This window comes from Glycine max, chromosome 18 (assembly GCF_000004515.6).
Source record: "Glycine max cultivar Williams 82 chromosome 18, Glycine_max_v4.0, whole genome shotgun sequence".
NCBI lineage: Eukaryota > Viridiplantae > Streptophyta > Magnoliopsida > Fabales > Fabaceae > Glycine > Glycine max.
The window spans coordinates 8,785,306-8,806,375 of record NC_038254.2 but is presented as its reverse complement, the minus strand read 5'-3'; the positions used below and the strand labels follow the sequence as shown (position 1 = coordinate 8,806,375).

At 35.5% G+C, this 21,070-nt stretch overlaps 2 protein-coding genes across 2 annotated transcripts; both read right to left on the bottom strand.

The window, feature by feature from the left end:
* Positions 1 to 8,333: 8,333 nt before the first annotated feature.
* LOC106796861 (probable long-chain-alcohol O-fatty-acyltransferase 1) lies at positions 8,334 to 11,713 on the bottom strand. The gene is made up of 2 exons (XM_014770494.3): positions 9,374 to 11,713; positions 8,334 to 8,743 (listed from the first exon to the last, which is right to left on the bottom strand). Exons 1-2 carry the CDS (start codon positions 9,990 to 9,992, stop codon positions 8,334 to 8,336), a joined length of 1,029 nt encoding a protein of 342 aa, XP_014625980.1. The 5' UTR covers positions 9,993 to 11,713.
* A 4,380-nt stretch (positions 11,714 to 16,093) lies between these two features.
* LOC121174068 (disease resistance protein RPM1) lies at positions 16,094 to 19,910 on the bottom strand. The gene is made up of 2 exons (XM_041012301.1): positions 17,015 to 19,910; positions 16,094 to 16,472 (listed from the first exon to the last, which is right to left on the bottom strand). Exon 1 carries the CDS (start codon positions 19,801 to 19,803, stop codon positions 17,041 to 17,043), a length of 2,763 nt encoding a protein of 920 aa, XP_040868235.1. The 5' UTR covers positions 19,804 to 19,910; the 3' UTR covers positions 16,094 to 16,472; positions 17,015 to 17,040.
* Between the last annotated feature and the right edge of the window lie 1,160 nt (positions 19,911 to 21,070).

The following is a 21,070-nucleotide window of genomic DNA, read 5'->3' as shown; positions in this document are numbered from 1 at the left end:
ACCTCAAAACACATTATCTGTTTTATTCAACTAAAATATACCATTTCTAGTACACAACCAATAAACTTCAATGACTATCTTTTACAGTGTCAGCAAGAAATCGAAAAAACATTTTTTTTAATCAGCAAAAGTTATATATATGTAATAAAGAAGGGTACCAGAGGTAAATACAAAAAGTTCATAGAACTTCCCCATCAGCTCATGACAGCGGTTACAATATATTTAGGCGATGATTGCATAAATAAAAAATAACCGTTCAAAGCTCCACAACATACCAGAGTATTGCAATTCACTCATTTCCTCTCCTAGTATAGTATCCCACCACTAACCAGCTATAACATGTCTTTGCTGGATAAAATTATGCAAAACAAAGTCATGTGGAAGTTACCCCACTACCAAAAGCCATATACCATGCAGAGAAGTTTTCTTAATAATAACACAGCGCAAGTTCTTCGCATGTATGTGGCAAAATAGATTAATGAACTCACCTCCATAATTAGCATTTCCACCTGACAGATTCCACAATGCTACACATACCCTTTCCTGCACATTTTTGATCGAATTTCCTGCACTCAGCTACTTGCCACATACATAATGTCCTGCCAAACCATCCATGTACGCAAACTGCTGGATTAGATGACCATTGAACAAATGAAAAATTAAAACCAGAAGCCAGATTATGTAACCATGACCAGATAAGGAATTTAACTTCCTCTATCAATTTCTTTCTGTCCACTAACTGTTGTCTAAAAACAACTGTGTTCCTCAATTTCCACACACAAAAGACCACTGCTCCCCATGTTGCTTGCCAAAATTCTGACTCAATTCTAGAACCTCCTAAACCTTCAAATTACCTGAAATGAACTTCCAAACTACTTGGCTGTGCAAGAGAAAGAGATTTCCATGAGATGCATTCCAACCAAACATCTTGAATGACATTAGAAGAGATGAAAAGATGTTGAGCAGATTCTTGATGACCCAAACAGAGAGGACACATTTGATCACAATTCCTATCAATGGCATTTCTCTTTACCAAGTTATCAAGAGTTGGCATTCTATCTCTGAAAATTCTCCACATAAGAATTTTAGCCTTAGGTGGAATTTTAATTTTCCATATCTGCTCAAAAAGTTGTCAAGTTTCTCCCGCCCCTCCAAGTTGTTGAATAAAGTGATAGGCCGATGAAGTTGAAAACTGCCCTGAGGGGCATTGCTTCCAAAACTATCTGTCTTCTCCTGAAATTTGTAGTTGGACCCCTTCCAGTAATTGATGAAGCTGTTGTATAAGTTTAGTCTCCCATACAAAAGGGTTCCTCCTCCACTTCACCTCCCACCGCCAAGAACCATCTCTCCATGAACCCATCTTAACAATCACTTCTGTTGGTTAATTTTGAATATCGAGATAATCCTGGATAAATCTGAAGTCGTGTATAAACACTTTCAGATTGAATCAAATTTCGGGGTTCAACCAAAATTGTTCAATCGGATAAAATCAGAAGATTATAATTCAAGAGTTTTGTTTTGGTCTTGTGAGTTTTTCACATGTTATGCTTTCTGAACCAGGATGATTATTTATAATCAAAGAACAAGTGGTTTTTGGCGGTTGATGGAAGTTATTTATTTTTAAAAATTGCCGTTGATGGAAGTTTTAGTAACTTCCATGTAACTTCCAACCGTTGATGGAAGTTTTAGTAACTTCCATGTAACTTCCAACCTTTGCCTAAACCGAACATCTCGTTATTACATTAAAACAAGCGTGCACTCTTATTTTAACTTAATAAAGAGATCAATTACACTAAAATGTCCAACAAACCTCCCCCATTTTAGTGTAATTACCGATCAAATCACCAAAGTCATAACATACCACAAACTACTGCATAGATGAAATATCGTGACGATTGAATTTCATCTTAGCAAATTACACGTTTCAAATATTCGAATATCAGGGTGTCACTAAGGATTGAACCCTTTCTATTCATAATGAATACATGAAGATAATCTGCACAATAGTTTATAACATTACTCTTGCTCGACACTAGTTTTACTAGCCTGTGTCCCTATCCTTCATAAGCATATCAAAGCCAAGTCCCAACTTCTTGAAGCGGCTAAACTTCATGCTTATATAGGTAGTCCTTTTCTTTCTTGCACCTGTAAATGCAATTTTTCAAAAGAACCATTGAGAAGTTATACTTCAACCTCCTTAACTTACAGAACCGAACACATTCCTTTTGGGATACTTTCGATGATGTGTTCCAATCTCTACATGTTAAGCTTTCCACATTGAATTCAGCACCTAATGTCATATTAGATGGGAATTGGGTATCTTAACATAAGAGATTTCAGATGGACTTTAATCCTAATCCCACAGCCGACCTTTTTACGAGATCTCTACTTAACCCTTTGGTTAAATGATCGGCCAAATTATGCTGAGTTCTCACAAACTCCACTGATATCACACCATGCATGATTAACTCCCGAACCATGTTGTGTCTAACACCCAAGTGTCTAGACTTCCCATTATACACTTGACTATATGCCTTAGCCAAAGTTGCCTGACTATCACACCTGATAGACATGGGAGGTATAGGTTTGGGCCACAATGGAATCTCATAGATTAGATTTCTTAGCCACTCAGCTTCTTTACCAGCTGCTGCTAAAGCTACAAATTCAGATTCCATTGTTGAATTTGTAATGCAGGTCTGTTTCTTGGATGCCCAAGAGATAGCACCTCCTCCAAGGAGGAATACCCAACCACTTGTGGATGAATAATCCTCCATATTGGTTATCCAACTTGCATCAGAGTAACCTTCAATAACCGAAGGAAATCCAGTATATGTCAAACCATAATCAATGGTTCCCTTTAAGTATTTGAATACTCTATTCATAGCTTGCCAATGATGAGAACTAGGATTACTTGTAAACCTACTGAGTTTAGCAACAGCATAAGCTATATCAGGCCTAGTACTAATCATTGCATACATGAGTGATCCTATCGCTCTTGAGTATTCAAGTTGAGACACTGCTACACCTTTATTAGGTAATAGCTTCAGGTTAGGATCAATGGGAGTACTTACCGGAGAACAATCTTTAAAATTAAATTTCTCCAATATCTTCTCAATATAATGTGATTGAGAGATGGAAATACCATTGTTTCCACGTTTGATCTTTATTCCTAAGATCACATCCGCCTCCCCCATATCTTTCATATCAAACTTAGAAGACAAAAATGCCTTAGTTTCATCAACTTGATCTTGGTCGGTACCAAAGATCAACATGTCGTCTACATACAGACAAATGATAACTCCTTTGCCATGAGTATCAAACTTGCTGTATAGACATTTATCTGCTTGGTTTATAACAAAACCACTAGACAACACAACCTCATCAAATTTTTGATGCCATTGCTTAGGCGCTTGTTTCAAGCCATAAAGAGATTTCATCAGTTTACACACCTTATTTTCATTTCCTGGCATAACAAACCCTTCAGGTTGTTTCATGTATATCTCTTCATCCAATTCACCATTTAAGAATGCAGTTTTCACATCCATTTGGTGAATCATCAGATTGTGGATAGCAGCAAGTGCTAACAACAGTCTAATAGTGGATATCCTAGCAACAGGAGCATATGTATCGAAAAAATCAATACCCTCCTTTTGCCTAAAGCCTTGGATAACCAATCTGGCTTTGTACTTGTCAACAGTACCATCCACTTTCATCTTTCTCCTAAAGATCATCTTACATCCTAATGGCTTACATCCAGGAGGTAAGTCAACCAATTTCCATGTATTATTTTGCATGATGGAATCCATCTCACTTTGGATTGCTTCTTTCCAGAATACAGCATCCCTTGAAGCCATTGCTTCACTAAAAGTCTTTGGGTCTTCCTCAACATTAAGGCAATATTGATATTGAAATTCAATATCATTCCTTGACCCTTCAACCAAATAGAGTTGAAAGTCATCACCAAATGACTTAGCTTTTCTTACTCTCGTACTCTTTCTAGTTTCAGTACTAGTTAAAGGTATATCCTCAATATTAACTGAGACTTTCGACATGGAATTCATGTCCTTTGGCCTAGGTATAGATGTAAACCTTTGTTCATCAAAGATAGCATCCCGTGACTCTATAACCGAGTTCACAGCAACAGAATCATTAGATTCTAGCATATAGAATCTATATACTTTAGAATGTTCAGCATATCCAATAAATATGCAATCTATACCTCTTTCACCTATGGTTTTCCTTTTAGGTTCTGTAAGCCTGACTACAGCCCTACATCCCCAAATTTTGAGATAACTCAAATTTGGTGTCTTTTTGTGCCAAAGTTCATATGGGGTAACCTTATTCCTTTTGTTAGGAATTCGGTTCAACAAGTAACAGGCTGTCAACATAGCCTCACCCCAAAATCCTTCACTTAAACCCGAATAGGATAACATGGAATTCACCATTTCTTTCAAGGTTCTATTCTTCCTTTCGGCTACACCATTCTGTTGTGGTGTATAGGGAGCTGTAGTTTGATGTATTATTCCAGTAGATTGAAAATAAACCGGATCATAATACTCACCTCCCCTATCCGTACGAAGAGTTTTGATTAGCCCATTTTGATGAAGTTCTACCTCTTTCTTATAAATTTTAAATTTATCAAGAGCTTCATCTTTTGTATTTAATAAATATACATAACAATACCTTGATGCATCATCAATAAAAGTAACAAGATATTTTTTATGACCTAATGATGGAGTAGCATGCAAATCACACAAATCACTATGAATAAGGTCTAAGACTTTAGTCTCACTTTTAACATCCTTAAAAGGTTTCCTAGTGATCTTGGTCAACATGCAAGTTTTGCATTTTTCAATGTTAATATCAAAAGGAGGAATCATACTTGTTTTTGACATATCTTTTAATCTTTTGTAATGAACATGTCCTAATCTAGCATGCCAAATTTCTGATTTTGTCATATTAGTTATAGAACTACACGAGGCCATACAAACAGATTCATGAACAAAAGGAACATCAATGTTTAATTTAAACATTCCATTACAACGATAACCAAATCCAACAAACGAACCATGTCTTGACAAGATGTACTTGTCACTTTCAAGTACTTGCTTGAAACCACAATTATTTAAAACCATACCAGACAATAAGTTCTTACGAATACCAGGTACAAATAAGACATTATCCAAATACAAAATTTTTCCGGAAGTAAAAACTAAATTCACACAACCTAATCCTAGGATTGGTTCAGTTGCAACATTGCCCATCTTCACAATAGAGCCATCATCGATTGGTCTAAATTCCTTGAACCAACGACGATCTTTGCACACATGGCTTGTTGCTCCCGAATCAAACCACCAAGCAACGTCGTCATCCTGCACATAGAATGCATCAGATATTAGTGATACATAATTTGAATTCGTATTCGAATTAAAATTATTCACTACAATCTGACCTTGTTGCTTTTCAGGATCATTAGACCCACTTGGACCAACCTTGTTCTTTCCTTTGAACACCCGGCAATCCCTCTTTAAATGACCAGGTTTCCCACACTTCCAACATGACAATTTTGTCTGTTTGTTTGGACCTTTGTTCTTATTTCCTTGAAATTTTCGTTTGTTACCTTTAGCATTGTAATTTTGCTTAACTGTTCCACTTTCCTCTACCATATTAACGGAAGAGGAACCTGCTACGGTTTTATCATTGACTTTGTCAATTTCCTGAGCCCTCAGCGACTCCTCAATCATGAAATGACTACCGAGTTGAACCAGAGTCAACTCTTCCTTCTTATGTTTCAAGGTATGCTTGAAGTCTTTCCAAGAAGAAGGCAGTTTATCAATTATAGATGAAACTGCAATGGATTCATCCATTTTCAAATCATGTTGAGTAAACTGACCCAAAATCCACAGCAGTTCATTATATTGCTCCATAACAGGCCTCGAATCAATCATTTTGTAATTAAAGAAATTACTAACTAAGAATTTGTTACTTGAGGCATCTTCTGCCATATACTTGGATTCAAGAGAGTCCCATAATTCCTTAGCAGACTCAACATTTTGATAAATATCAAAGAGAGAGTCAGACATACCGTTCAGAATGTGTCCACGACAAATGTAATCGTCGTTCTCCCATTTCGAACGCTTCCTTGTTTGATCCAGAGTTTCGCCTTCCATATACACCGGCATCGGTGTACTCAGCACATACACCACATTCAATGTTGTCAAGAGAAAGTGCATCTTCTTCTGCCATCTTCTGAAATCCTGCCCTTCAAACTTGTCCAACTTCGCAAACTTGCTTGTCATCTTCGAACTATCGTTCGTCATCTCGAAAGATTTGATTCAATCTTTTGTTGGTTAATTTTGAATATCGAGATAATCCTGGATAAATCTGAAGTCGTGTATAAACACTTTCAGATTGAATCAAATTTCGGGGTTCAACCAAAATTGTTCAATCGGATAAAATCAGAAGATTATAATTCAAGAGTTTTGTTTTGGTCTTGTGAGTTTTTCACATGTTATGCTTTCTGAACCAGGATGATTATTTATAATCAAAGAACAGGTGGTTTTTGGCGGTTGATGGAAGTTATTTATTTTTAAAAATTGCCGTTGATGGAAGTTTTAGTAACTTCCATGTAACTTCCAACCGTTGATGGAAGTTTTAGTAACTTCCATGTAACTTCCAACCTTTGCCTAAACCGAACATCTCGTTATTACATTAAAACAAGCGTGCACTCTTATTTTAACATAATAAAGAGATCAATTACACTAAAATGTCCAACAACTTCCTCCTATTGGTCGGAGATAGTAAAAAAGTCTAGGGAAAATATTAGCTAAACTTTGTCTATCCACTCAATCATTCAACCAAAACCTTGTTTTAAACCCATCAACAAAACCCATTCAACCATTTCACCTCATTTTTTCCTCCACAAACTCTCTTTAAATCCCTCCACCACCATGACTCATGAATTTGTTCTCCCTCATTTAGAATGCCCCTCCAACCACCATACTTCAAAATTAACACTTCTTTCCAAAACTCCCTCCCCTCACCATGGAATAAATTTAATCTCCATTTCTCAACAAAGCCTCGTTAAATGACCTTATATCATTTACTCCTAGCCCACTCTCACTCTACTCCTTGCAAATATCCCCCCACTTAACCCATGCTATTTTTTTATTCTCATTTCCCCCTCCCCATAAAAGCCTCCTTTGAATCCCCACTAGAATCTATGAGCTTTTTGTGTGAATGAAACAGTAGAACTTCTCAAGCCAACGAAAATCAGTACATGTTCAACACCCCGCATATATCTTGACCAATTAACTACTTCAGGATGAAGAGCATCTCATGATTCTAGATAATTAGAATGACTTTCAACAGACTTTCTGAAAATTTATTTTGCTAGCAGAAAACAATCAGGACAAAGTGATAACAACTAAAGAATGTTCCCATTCAACTCTAGATGCCAAAAAGTTGAGGCTGACACTAAAATCTTAAAACATGATGTCGTTTACTGAAAGACACTCAACCAAAAAATTATATATACAAAAATTGAAATTTATACGTCTTATTTTGTCTCAAAAAAATATTCTTCATTATCAAAAGAAATACAAATACATATCTTTTTTTTTCATAATTAATTATACATTTATATTTATTTTAAATTGTTGTAAAGACAAGAGTTTAATTTTATAAGTATTTTATATTAGCTTGATCATCATTAAATTGAGTAAAACTGTGACATAAGATCTAATCGTTAAATATGAATTTAGCATTGACAAAAATGGAGTATACGAGAATTTAGCATTGACAAAAATGCTATAAAATACACAAAAAACATAAGTAATTATAAATCTCCTAATGGATGATATTTTTCTAATTGTTATTGCTGCAAGGGGGGACACACTTTTCCTTTTTTTTTTTTTTCCAATTTTGTAAGAAAGAACAATGCATTAATCCAAGATAGAGATGGTATTTTTTTTTAAACCACGTATGTGTGTCTTTCATTTGAAACACTATGTGCAATTAAGTTTCTTTTTTTTTCAAATATTTAAATAAAGATTTTTTTGCCTTCAAACCTAAACTCATACACCCATATATTTTTTTATACACCCACGTAAATCCAATAAAAACATAAAATACTTTAATATTTTTAGACTTGCACATTTTCAGATGTTAGCTGTTGAGTCACACTCATCATTTTTCAACATATTCAACATATATGCCTTATTCACAATTAAATAATTCTTAAAAAAAAACGAAATGTTTTACCCTTTAAGGTAAATATTACAATTATAAGTCTCTCTCATCCTTTAACGTTTACTCTCAAGAGTTAAACATTCTCAATGGTATATCTTAGACTTAACAAAATCCACCAAAATTACATACTCTTCACTGGACTTCCTATCCATTTCATTCCTCAACAATTGAGGAAAAAACAGCCAATTTACTGAGATAGCCAAGAATGCCACCACGAGTGGCCCTGACACGGCACGGTGCAGCCGCCATCCACAACGGAGAACCACCTTCTTAACAGCCACCTCGGCCACCGTGCACACACCGTGAAGCACAAAAAAACACGTAATTTCCCACGTGGGAGGTACACATGTAACATGATAATAGATTAAGTCATGCACAAGCCCAAACACAAGGAACGTGGCCAACATGGCAGCTGACGTGGCACATGAGGGACCCACTAAACCCGTAATCGTACAGCTTACATGGTTGTATACTGTAAAGCGTAGAAGACGAGAAACAATAAGTAGACATGGCAATGGGGTGGGGCGAGTACGGATATTGTCTCCACAATCCCTTATCCCAACTCCCTAACATATCCCCATACCCGTACCCGATACCCGACGGGTTAAAGTTTATTATCCCATCCCCGTACCCATTGGGTACCTGTCGGGTATCGGGTATCCCTGACTCCGTCCCATACCCAATTCAAAATAGAAAAATAATTTTTTTTTGTAAAAAAATATTAAAAATTTGATTTTAGAAAAAATAAATTGATTGTTAAACATTTATTTTTAACCACTTATATATCTATAAATTTATCATAGCGCATGTGTTTATAAAAATCGTTAAGAAAATAATATTAAATTATGTAAAAATTCTAAAATAAAATTAACGAGTAATAAAAATTCTATGTCTTTTGATTAAATTATGCAAAAGTTTTAAAGATTTTAAGTGGCGGGAGGGGTTCGGGTTCGGGACAGATCTAGTAATCTCATACCCGTATCCGTACCCAACCTTTGATTATCGGGGAAAACCCGAACTCAAACCCGAACCCGAACCTATATCCGGTTAACTCGGGTATTATCCATTAAAGTCAGGATGGATTCGGGCGGATACCCACCGGTATGAGTTTTCTTGTCATGTCTAACCATAAGGTTCCATCTATGACACCAAAAATCTTGAAGTGAGGATGAAAGGTAGGGTTCGTTGAAGTGTGGTTCTATCTCTAAGCCAAAAAGGGTTTGAACCGGGGTTGCAATAAGAGCAAAAACAAGCTCTAAGCTAAGGTACAAGTGAAGACAATAGAGGACTAATATGAAATGAGGGTGGAAGTATTCATTGTACTCATAAAAACGTGCGATCATTGCAAAAATAAGCAATTTTAAGGGCAATAGCCATTTTGGCTTTTGGGTGTTGGTGGTGTTATTTTTATTGGTTGGTGGATGTTGTTTTGGGGTGATGGGGAGGGAAGCTATGGAAATGAAATGGACAATGTTTGGGGGTGATAGGGCAAGAGGGCCTTTGTTGAAGGAAAAAAGTAGAAGCTTGAAAATGCCAAGTTGAACAAGGAAGAAGGAAGTGTATCCAACTAAGTTAGGTGAAGAGATGTTCAAGGGAAGGATGATGAAGAGGTAGAGAATAGGGAGAAGGGAGAGAAGTCTCAAGAAGCCCTTTGGTATTCTTGCAGCTATGTAATAACAATAACATAAACCTAAGATGGCTGAAATCCATACTTTGATGAACCTTTCAATTTCACCATACATCTCCTCTCCTTTAATCTATGAGTTGAGTATGTGAAATGTCAACGGAAATTATGAGTATTGTTATAGGGTGAGTCTCGGACATTTTTTTAATCATCATGTGCTATAGAAGACTTTAGACAGGAATGATATTATATGTAAATAATTGAAGATGTGTTATAAAATATGCAACACAATACACACAATATATATTATATTCGAATGTAAGCGTTGACTGGTTCAATGATTCTTGTTGTTACTGAATAATACTAATGGCTTATATTTTCCTTTTAATTGTTATATATTGCCGCCAGAGAGAGAGAGAGAGAGAGAGAGAGAGAGAGAGGTGGCTCGACTTTCTTCTATGATTGTCTCCTGCAGGGGACAGGGGACGCCGAAGGGGATGCACTTTTTTTTTTCTTTCAATTTTTTTAAGGGAGAAGTGAAGAAAAATGCCTTAATTCAACAAAGAAAAGATATTTTCCATTAAAAATAATCTCTTTGAACCCAATATAATTATTATGTACAATAAATAGAGTTTTCCAAATATGTAACATAACTACTTAATCAAATCTCATTCAAAATCACTAATTAAGGTAGAATTACAATTTCCTATTAGTTTATTCATGTTTTCCATTATAGGAAAATCGAGAAGATATCTAAATTACATATATATCGCTTAAAAAATCAATTTGATGAATCTTGCCCTTTGATGACTCAAATCCACTCATCCACCATTTCACGGGCCGCAAAAGAAAGAACTTGAGGGAATCTTGAGTTTTCCGTTGTCAAAAATTGTCTGCCTTTGTAGATGATGGCTGGTTGGCCTTAGGGAGACAAGCGTAACCATAAATTGTTAGGCAATGATTTCCTAAAATATTCCTTGGCACAAAATGACAAATTCTGTTAGCAAGGAATTAGTATAAATAAAGAAATTGTAAGGCACACATGATATGAAAAAAGCTAAGTTTCCTTTCTTTCTTGCCTTGTCTGGAGGTACTGGCCTCGAATCCAGTTTTCTTTCAAGTTTTCTCTATCAATTTTGGTGCTATCGTTCCATCCAGTCCGCACCATGGGTACCTTCGATAAGCTTGATGAAGTTTTACTCAAACTCACCAATCATCAACTATCCCTCGGCGAATCCATGCACTTACTCACTCAGAAAATTGATGAACTCCTTAATCGTGTCACTCTCATCCTCTCGTCATCTTCTTCTCCAACACCTCCACCATCACCATCGGTACCTGCAAACAATCACCGAATGAAATTAGATGTGCCTCGTTTTGATGGCACCGAACCACTTGGTTGGATTTTCAAAATCAACCAATTCTTCGAATACCATGGCACACCAAAGAATGAAAGACTTACCATAGTTTCATTCTACATGGAAGGCAGGGCGCTCGCGTGGTTCCAATGCATTCTACATGAGCCTTTTTGTCCCTTACCCTCTTTTCTTTGAAGAATTGCGCCACCAATGGGAGGATCATCTTGAGTATCGGCATCTCCAACAAGCAATCATGGCGGACCCCGACAAGCACTCTGGATTCACTCTTGTTCATAACTTGATCCTCTGGAAGGGACAAATTTGGCTACCAAAGGACTTGCCCCTAATTCCCACATTACTGGTGGAGTATCATACAACACCCTTGGGAGGCCACATGGGGATTGCGAAAATGATAACTCGCTTGACGGAAAACTTTGAATGGTCAGGACTTTGAGAAGATGTCACGAAGTTTGTCTCGCAATGTATTATTGTCAGCATGCTAAGTACGAGACAAAAAGAGCAACATGATTACTATGTCTTCTGCCAGTTCCCCATCGACCTTGGGAAGACTTATCCCTGGACTTCATCACTAGGCTCCCACCATATCACAACAACACAGTTAATACTAGTAGTGGTTGATCGATTTTCAAAAGGCGTTCATCTTGGCATGCTTTTAGCGACACACACAGCCCATGCGGTAGCCTCGTTGTTCATGGAAATCATGGACAAGATTCACGGTCTCCCTTGCAGCCTGGTCTCCGACTGCGACCCCCTATTCGTTAGCAAATTCTGGCAATAGTTGTTTCGTCGGAGTGGCACACAGCTAAGGATAAGCTCCGCTTATCACCCACAAAGTGATGGTCAAACGGAGGTGCTAAATAGGGTCATAGAGCAATGTCTAGGCACATTTGTTCATCATCAGCCAAGGGAATGGGGCAAGTTTCTTCTTTGGGTGGAGTGGTCTCATAACACTTCATGGAATGCGGCAACAGGCACCACTCCATATGAGATCACATTTGGGCGCAAATCCTTTAATTTTCCAGATTATATCGCGGGTTCTTCAGCTCTGGATGCAGTTGACAAAATGTTGACCAACAGAGAAGAAACATTTCAGGCCATTCGCAAGAAGCTTCTCAAAGCACAAGACTGTATGAAGATAACTGCAGATGCTAAACAAAGAGAGGTGATCCACCAACCAGGAGATTGGGTTATGCTTAAATTAAGGCCCCACCAAAAAGTCTCTGCTAAGGGACCACAAGCAATCATGGGCAAGTCTGCTAAGAGATTCTACGGACCATTTCAAGTTCTGGAACGCATAGGACCTGTGGCATACCGCTTCAAATTGCCGGAAGAAGTTCGCATACATCCTGTTTTTCACCGCTCCCAGTTGAAAGCATTCAAAGGCTCCCCAGAACATATTCAGGAAGTTCACTTTCCAAAACAATTTGTTCAACACCAACCAATCATTACTCCCTTAGCTAGCCATATTAGATTATCAGCGAGCTTTAGAACAAGGGCCTTGGGAAGTGTTGGTGCAATGGGAAGGGCTATCCCCAGATGACACCTCGTGGGAGAATTGGGATCAATTATGTGAGGATTATCACCTTGAGGACAAGGTAGTTTTACAAGGGCCGACGAATGATACAAAAGCTGGGGCAGTTAACAGAGAACACAAAATAGAGGTACAAACACAGAAACCAAGGGTACAGATAGCAAGAAAGTAAAGAGGGCCATCACAAAGCCCTCTTACCTCATAGACTACACATGAGAAAGAAAAGCGAGAAAGGAAGCTGACCTGGAATGAAGAATTGCTAGATGATGGCTGGTTGGCCTTAGGGAGACAAGCGTAATCGTAAATTGCTAGCCAATGATTTCCTAAAATATTCCTTGACACAAAATGACAAATTCTGTTAGCAAGGAATTAGTATAAATAAAGCAATTGTAAGGCAGACATGATATGAAAAAAGCTAAGTTTGCTTTCTTTCTTGCCTTGTTTGGAGGCTGGCCTCGAATCCAGTTTTCTTTATCAATATATCTTTAATATAGAATTTTAACTAAGGAAAGTAATTTATCAGAAAATTTAAATTTCTTTAATATAAAATTTATTGTTTGGATGTTTTTTTTGAAGAATTTAAATTTTTGGAATTTTAAAACATAATTTTAAACCACTAAAAATGTGGAATTTTAACTTCCTTCTAAAAGGTGAAAAATTGAAATTCTCTTCTTACATTAGAACTTTCCAAAAAATTCGCGCATTTCTTTTATAACTTTCATCCTATTTTCCACCTAAAATTCCGAAATCGTATTCTTGAACTCGTGACTCATTTTCTTTCACCCTCAATTTTAATTTTTTTATATAAACACAAAATTTTGAAAATAAAAGAATTTCAATTGAGGTATTTGAAATTCTTAGAATTTAAAATTCCTCAGAATTTTAAATTCCCTCATCCAAACACACTCATATGTTGCCATCGTTGTATGTCCAATATGTTTGTCATACCTCAAGTGTACCTTACGCAATCATAATAGTGGTTTCGAAAGTATGGATATCAAACCCAAATGACGAGTTGTATTCTCAATTAGTCAAGTTTATTAAATTAACAGTTGAAGTAATTAAAAAGATAATTTAAATATTTTTATGGTTTTGGATTTATAAGTAAACAAATATACGAATATAAAGAAAGAGTTCATTGATGATAAGAGTGATTAGGGGTTATGACTTACTAGTACTAATTTTCCTTCAACCCTAGTTGTAATAAAATGCTTTCTCTAGTTAATTACTCATTCACAAAATCAACTAAAGTCTATGATCCAGGTTAGAAGATGCTTCTTGCCTAAATCAATACCCCAATGATCATTGGTTCTATCAATTTAAGTCAAAAGAAAATCAATTATAGGAAAAATTAATTAAAGATTAACTAATGTATTGGAGATTACCCAAAGAGTTTGATCATGCAATTTGACATAAAACACTCTACCAAAATCTACCAATTACATGATTAGTATTATGCAATTGATTAAGTATTAAAATGATTGGTTTCAAATAAACAGTAAAAGCAAGAGAACTAATTTAAATAAAATCAATGAGAAATTTCATTAAAATGAGGAGAATGGTACAAATGAAAAGTTATCTAATAATCTTCGGACTAGGAGGAGTAGCTCCTCATGATCAGAACAGCACTAGCAATCCTAGATAAAATAAACATAAACATACCAATAAGTAGGAACAATGATCATAATCCATTCTAGCGATGTTGTTTAAGTTCTTCGGCTCTTAAAAGCTTTCAAGATTGTCTCAAATTTGTAAAAGATAAGAATAAAACTAAAAATAATTGAAAAATGATTTTTACATAGTCTAGAAACCTATATATAGCTTCCTCAAGATATTTGTTTGAAAAGGAGCACTACAATCGTGGTTAGAAGTGACGCTGAAGCCTTGAACCATTATAAATTGACTATAAGCCTCTTGATTTACCATGATCGTGGTCAATTTACCATGGCTATTGTTGGATCTTGACGCTGTTTGGGAGGACTCTTATCACTTTATTGTGATCATGCTGATTACCACGACCGTGATCAATGTACCACGATAGTAATCAAGTTATGTAAAGTTCTTAAATTTTCATAAATTTGTATAATTTCCTACTCTTTCACTCAATTGAGTGGTTATACTTTTGGAATACAAAACTAGTGTCCAATTGTAAATTCTATCAAGAAAATGCATACAAAATAACATAAAAGTTTGTACAAAATATCACTCACAAAGTGATTTATCAATAACTTATAAAAGTCCGATTTTAGAAACATTGTTGTGTTGTTTTATGAGAGTTAAAATATGTTTGTGATCAAAAAGAGTTTTGAAGTTTTCAAACATCAAGGATTAAAAGGAAAAAAAAGAGTGAATAAACAAAAAATTAGGCAAGTTAATTGAATATTTTAGAATTCAATAAAATTTTCAAAATTTTTAAAAGTAAAAAAAAACATTACTTTTTTGTCGTGCTATTTCTTTATTTAGCATTGGTCCTCTATTAATCAACAATTTAATTTAGTGCTTTAATTTTCAAACGGTGCAACTTGACCCCTCAATAAACTTCTTGTTCACACTGTTTGTTTTTTAAATTTTAATAAACAATTTAATTTGTTCCTTTGTTTGATTCAATCTCATCCCACTATTAATAAACAATGTCAAGTGAATTAAGCGATTAAATTAAAGATTTTATTATTAGGAGGAAGAAATTAAATAAAATAAATAATGAATGACACAAAAAGATAAAATTAAGCCTTGAAAAATTTATCTAACTCCAAATAAGTGATATATAACTTGATTTTAATAATATATATTCGAGTATTAAATTGTTTTTGAAAAATATGGGATCAAACCTGAACATAAAAGTTTGGGTACCAAAATTGCTGAAGTACGTACTGTGCTAAGAGTATTAAAGTGCTAAGACAAAATCAAACATGTCTTGTTACAATACGAGTTCACCCCAAGCTTAACACGTACAACCCAAATTTTCACTCCAATTCAAGTTCTAGAAGCATAATGAGAAACTGAATTTATTTTTTACTACTGTAATTGAAGGTGAATATATCTTAACTCAAAAACTCTTTTCTGCAATTGAAATTTTAAATCTTTAGAATTACTCAATTAGGACAATCATTAGGTTTAAGAATATCTAAATTATCGTAATTGTTGATATTTATTCCTATATATAGAATCTCCAACCTTGTTGCATTTTATCTTAAATTCAATCCTTATTTCAATTTCACAGTTGTCGATAGGAATATACGATCAACGCACTATAAGTGACCAAATGCCAATTTATAAAGGCATTAAATTAAAACAAAGACAAATAATCAATTTAAAAGAAATGAACTTGAATTATAGGTAAGAATTCAAATTACATCAAGTTAACAAAAATTTGAGTACACATTTTAGAAAAAAAGGGAAACAAGAGAAAGAGAAGAAGGAAGCTTAAAAAATCAATTTGATGCCTCAAATCCACTCATGCATCCACCATTTCACGGGCCGCAAAAGAAAGAACTTGAGGGAATCTTGAGTTTTCCGGTTGTCAAAAATTGTCTGCCTTTGTAGGAACACTATTTTTAGCTTCTTCGTATTGTGTTGGTGTTAATAACGCTAACATAAGCGCAATAATTAACACTCAAAAAACCACATGATTGGAACGTCGAAAACATTGAATTTGGAACACCTCTTACAATCTTCCCTCATTGCTTTCCTAAAATTCATGGTTGTACAAAGTAGGTCAAACTTCAAAGCATCAAAATTAGGAACATTTAACACAATCTAATTTATGAAAAAAATCCACATTGGGCTTCAATCGTAATGGAACTTTAAAAACCCATAACATTTACACGAAGTATATGCTTACGACCCTATAAAAACACCAAGTTAATTTCTTCTTAAAATGATACAATGAAAATTTTCAAGTATTTATCAACATGGAAATAAAAAACTCAATCCAGTTGAGGTCAACATCTACCAATTCTGAGCACAATAATAGAAAGGATTATAATGGTGAGAATCTTATAATGAAGAAACGTTAACTTTGGTTGGTGTAGGCATATACTTGTCAGACAATTCTATCCCTAACTTGTACGTGAGATGTTGTAGAGAAAGAAAAATGAAGCAAATACTAGAAGAGAAAATGAGGCAAAAGTAATTATTTTAGGAATTAGATAATGGTTGCATTTTTTATTGAAGAAAAGAAAAAGGCCACGAATGTCATTCTACAAAGTTATAGATGTGAAAAAGACGCACCTTCTATTTTCAAATTTGGACGCATCTTAATGATGACTTCTGCCGAATATATGCGAAGGTTCTTCAGCACCCCTGCTCCAAATACGTACATGGGGCACATCTTGGATGATCCAGTGGTCTTCTCCTCCATCAGGAGCAATGCGCTGCACCAATTCAGTTGGCATGTAGTTGATATAGAGATCTTTAAGCTTCTCCAAGTGTTGAATTCCCGAGGGAACTGTTTTGAGTTGGGAGAGGTCTTGTAAAACAATTTCTTCCACAGAACACAGTGCTCCTCTGTCGATAAGGATGCACTTCAATTGATCCAAATATCTGAGTTCCAGTCGCTTTAGTTTCTGAAACCCTCCACTTTGAAAATTCAAAGTTTCACCTTCATAAGCATTGTTACTTAAATCGAGGAACAACAACCTTGGCATATTTTTTAGTGAATTCAATGGATCATTAGTCAACCTGGAGCTCACCAAAGACAGTTGCACAAGATTTGGGAACTGTAAAATCCAATTTGGCAACCTTGTTAACGTCCCCCATAGGACAAGCTGCCAAAGTGTAGACATAGGTGACGTAATGTACAAGTCAATTACTTCCCTCCAATCAGCTGTATAAATATGTAGTTTCTCCAAGAGTGGCATCTCATTTATTACGGAACACAAAGTCTTTTCGGGTTTTCCCCTAAATTTTACCACCCACAGTTCCCTTAACTGCTTTAGCTTTCCTACCTCTCTAATGACCACTCCATCATCATCTATAAACACTGGAGGTATCTCTTCTAGGGATGTCATGCCTCCAATATCCTTCCATTGAATTGAACACCTATAATCAGCCAGAAGATGACGTAGCTTTTTAAGCTTACTAATCTCCTCTGGCATCTCAGACACACTTGTGTCTCTTATATCCAAGGTCTCCAAATTCTGGAGCTTGCCAATGGATTTTGGTAGACTTGTTATCCATGTATACCGGAAGCTTAAATACTTCAAGTAGCATAAATTCCCCAAATTTTCAGGAACATAACGTAAACCAGAACCTTCAAAATCAAGTACCTTCAGTACCATGTAATTTGTAGGGAATTTGTTTACCAAGTCTTGAGATAATTTTTCATACTTTCCTGTCATGATAAGAATTGACCGAATGGGTGAGCTTCCTATACTTCCACTAAAATCATCGGTTGCAATTGTCAGGCGTCGAACAATCTTACTTGATACAGATTGATCAGGCCCGTCAATATACTGACAAAATCCTGTATCCTTGACTTTTCTAAGGATCATGTCGTGTATTAAGTCATGAACATGACACCTTTTAACTTTGCCATCAATTCTAAATGAGGATACTTGCACCAAACTTCTACGGACCAACCCTGATAAATATTGTTGCCCAACTTCTTCCAATGTTTTTCCGGTTTCATGTTTGACAAACCCTTCAGCTATCCACTGTCTAATCAATCTATCAGATTTAACTTCATAGTCCTCCGGATACATTCCGAAATACAGTAAACATGATCTGAGATTGATCGGCAAATCATCATAACTTAAACCTAAAATTTTTGTTATACTATTTAACTCAGAATTCCTCTCCAAGTCTAAACTTAGATCTCGACTAAACTGTCCCCATTCAGGTGCACTTTCATCTTTTTGAGACAAAAGACCACCAATGGCCACTATTGCTAGAGGTAAACCTTTACACTTTCTAACAATTTCAAGAGATACATCTTTAAGTTCTTCTGGACAATCTCCATCGGAACTATACTGAAATGCCTTCATACAGAACAATTTCAAAGATTCTTCTTCAGTTAAAGGTTTTTCTAGCTTATGCACCTCAACAAATGATGATTTCCTACAATATTCTGCAACCTTCTCATCCCTGGTTGTGATTAATATCCTACTTCCATTTTTATTATCAATTACAGCAGATTCAATGTGATCCCAAAATTTTTCATTCCATATGTCATCAAACAAGACAACATACCTCTTGTTGCGCAAGCGGTTTCTGACTTCTTCTGTCAACGATTCGATGGTAGAAACATCCTTGGGAGGGTCCTCCTTTTTTTCTTTGCAAAGCTCATTCAACATATGCCTCAGCAATCCTTCAGCAGAGAAGGATTGAGAAACTGTGATCAACGCATGGCACTCGAAATTGTTACGCACCTGGTCATAAACTTGCTTGGCAAGAGTTGTTTTTCCCACCCCTGCAATTCCCACCACAGAGATGACAGTGCGTTTTTCTCTTCCCTTTGTCAACCAATTTTTCAATATACCTCTAGGGCCATCAAGCCCCACAACCTCATCTTCCTCAATAAAGAGAGGATCCCTTCTAAGTTTCTGCGATGTGATATCTTGATTTCCTCTAGAACTGGTTTGTCTTTGCTCTAAAGGAAAATGGCTTTGGAAACCATCTCTTTCAGCACGAATAAGGGATTTAACATCCTGAATCTTATACGCACTTTGAAGGAGAAGGATTTGAGTTTTGATGAAGGCAACAGCCTCACATAGTAAAGCTGCACATCGAGGATCATCAGGTTGCTTATCCTGACAGGAGATGTTATATTCATCGATGACATCTTCCATGCGAAAAGCTGCTTCTCTCAGCCGCATCACCCTTTCTTTTATTCTATGACGCCTTCCATCATCTTCTTCGGCTTCAGTCACTTTATCAGCATCATTGATGAAATCTTGAAAGCTTTCAAGTTCATCTGTAATGTCTCTAACTTCTTTTGGGAGATCTCTCAACATTTTGACAGCTTCCAATATTTTTGGAAGCGCCTGCTGACCTGCCAAGGACACTGCAGTTTCTGCCATTTTAGTCTTGCTAGCTAGCTCTGTTTTTTGGTTTGTTGTGAGTGCAAAACTTGATGTTCTGCAACGTTATATAGCCAATAAATGTACTTAGCCAAACAATGACACGGACACTGTTTATGATAATATCTTAACCATATAATTTCAATAAAATTTTAAAATTAACAGGATTCTCTATTTATAAGTTCTATAGTCATGATTAACAGGTGTCGGTTATCAGATTTTTTTTTATAAATTCTTTTTATCTATATCATACTGAGATGATATTTTGTAACTTAGTGCACTGTGTACGCGGAGACGAAGACTTTGAGCTTTGCAGCGTCTCTTTTGCGAGCAAGTTGTGATATTGTGGTCCAGCTAATGTCAAAATGTGATTATCAGATTATTTGTTTTAAAGGAATAATTTCATTTTGATTTTTCATTTAGCACTTAAGGCTCATATTTTTGTAAACCACTTTTCGCCCCTAAGAGTTCGTATATATATGCTAGCTTTGCCGCTAATAATTGTATACAGATGATTTTTAAAAAAAATGAGACTTTTTTAACGTGTCTAAAAAACAGATCGAGCAACTTATTAATATGCTAGTGTGAGAAAAAAAAAATGTTAAACCATATGGAAAAAAGATATGTCTTCTTTTTGGTCAAACATGAAAGAAGAGATAAAGTGGCCACATTTTTATTTTCCAATTTATTTATTTATTATTTTTAATTTTTTTATATTGCCCCAGCTTCTATCTCTTCCGTTGTATGTTAATTCAGCAACTGACTTCACTCCGTTAGTCATTTTGTATTTTCTTTGTCATTAGACTCTGCTTCCAAGAAAAAGAAATATACCCAAGTCTTGAAGATTTATTCTATCGTCGGAGTATTTTTCTTTTGCTTGATTTCGAATATCTCTAACTCTAATTCAATATATTCATTTTTTCATGGTCTAATATATATAATCTTTTCTTTTCTTTTTAGTAATGTTATTTTATTTTCACTAACATTTTTTTGGTATATTAAAAAATTCATTTGATGGATATAACATGCATGTTTACCCCTGCAGCCAAGTCTTCCTTCATTCATTAGGTCTTGTTCTAACAAAAGAAAAGAAATAGAACTATGATATTCTTCTACCCCGTTTTAGGATGAATTGAGATGGAAAGATGAAAGAGAAAAGAAAAAAGATACAGAGACAAAGTGATATAAGTGATAAGTAATATATTAAAAAGAAAGGAGCAAAATAAAAAAAAAGAAAATTTGGTGGACGTGAGATGAATAATTAGTA

Coding starts and splice junctions, on each gene's coding strand:
- LOC106796861 (XM_014770494.3), bottom strand. CDS start 9,992: ATGTATGGTGAAATTGAAAGGTTCATCAAAGTATGGATTTCAGCCATC. Junction 8,744..9,373: donor TAGATGGAACCTTATGGTTA/GACATGACAAGA, acceptor TACTTATTGTTT/CTCGTCTTCTACGCTTTACA.
- LOC121174068 (XM_041012301.1), bottom strand. CDS start 19,803: ATGGCAGAAACTGCAGTGTCCTTGGCAGGTCAGCAGGCGCTTCCAAAA.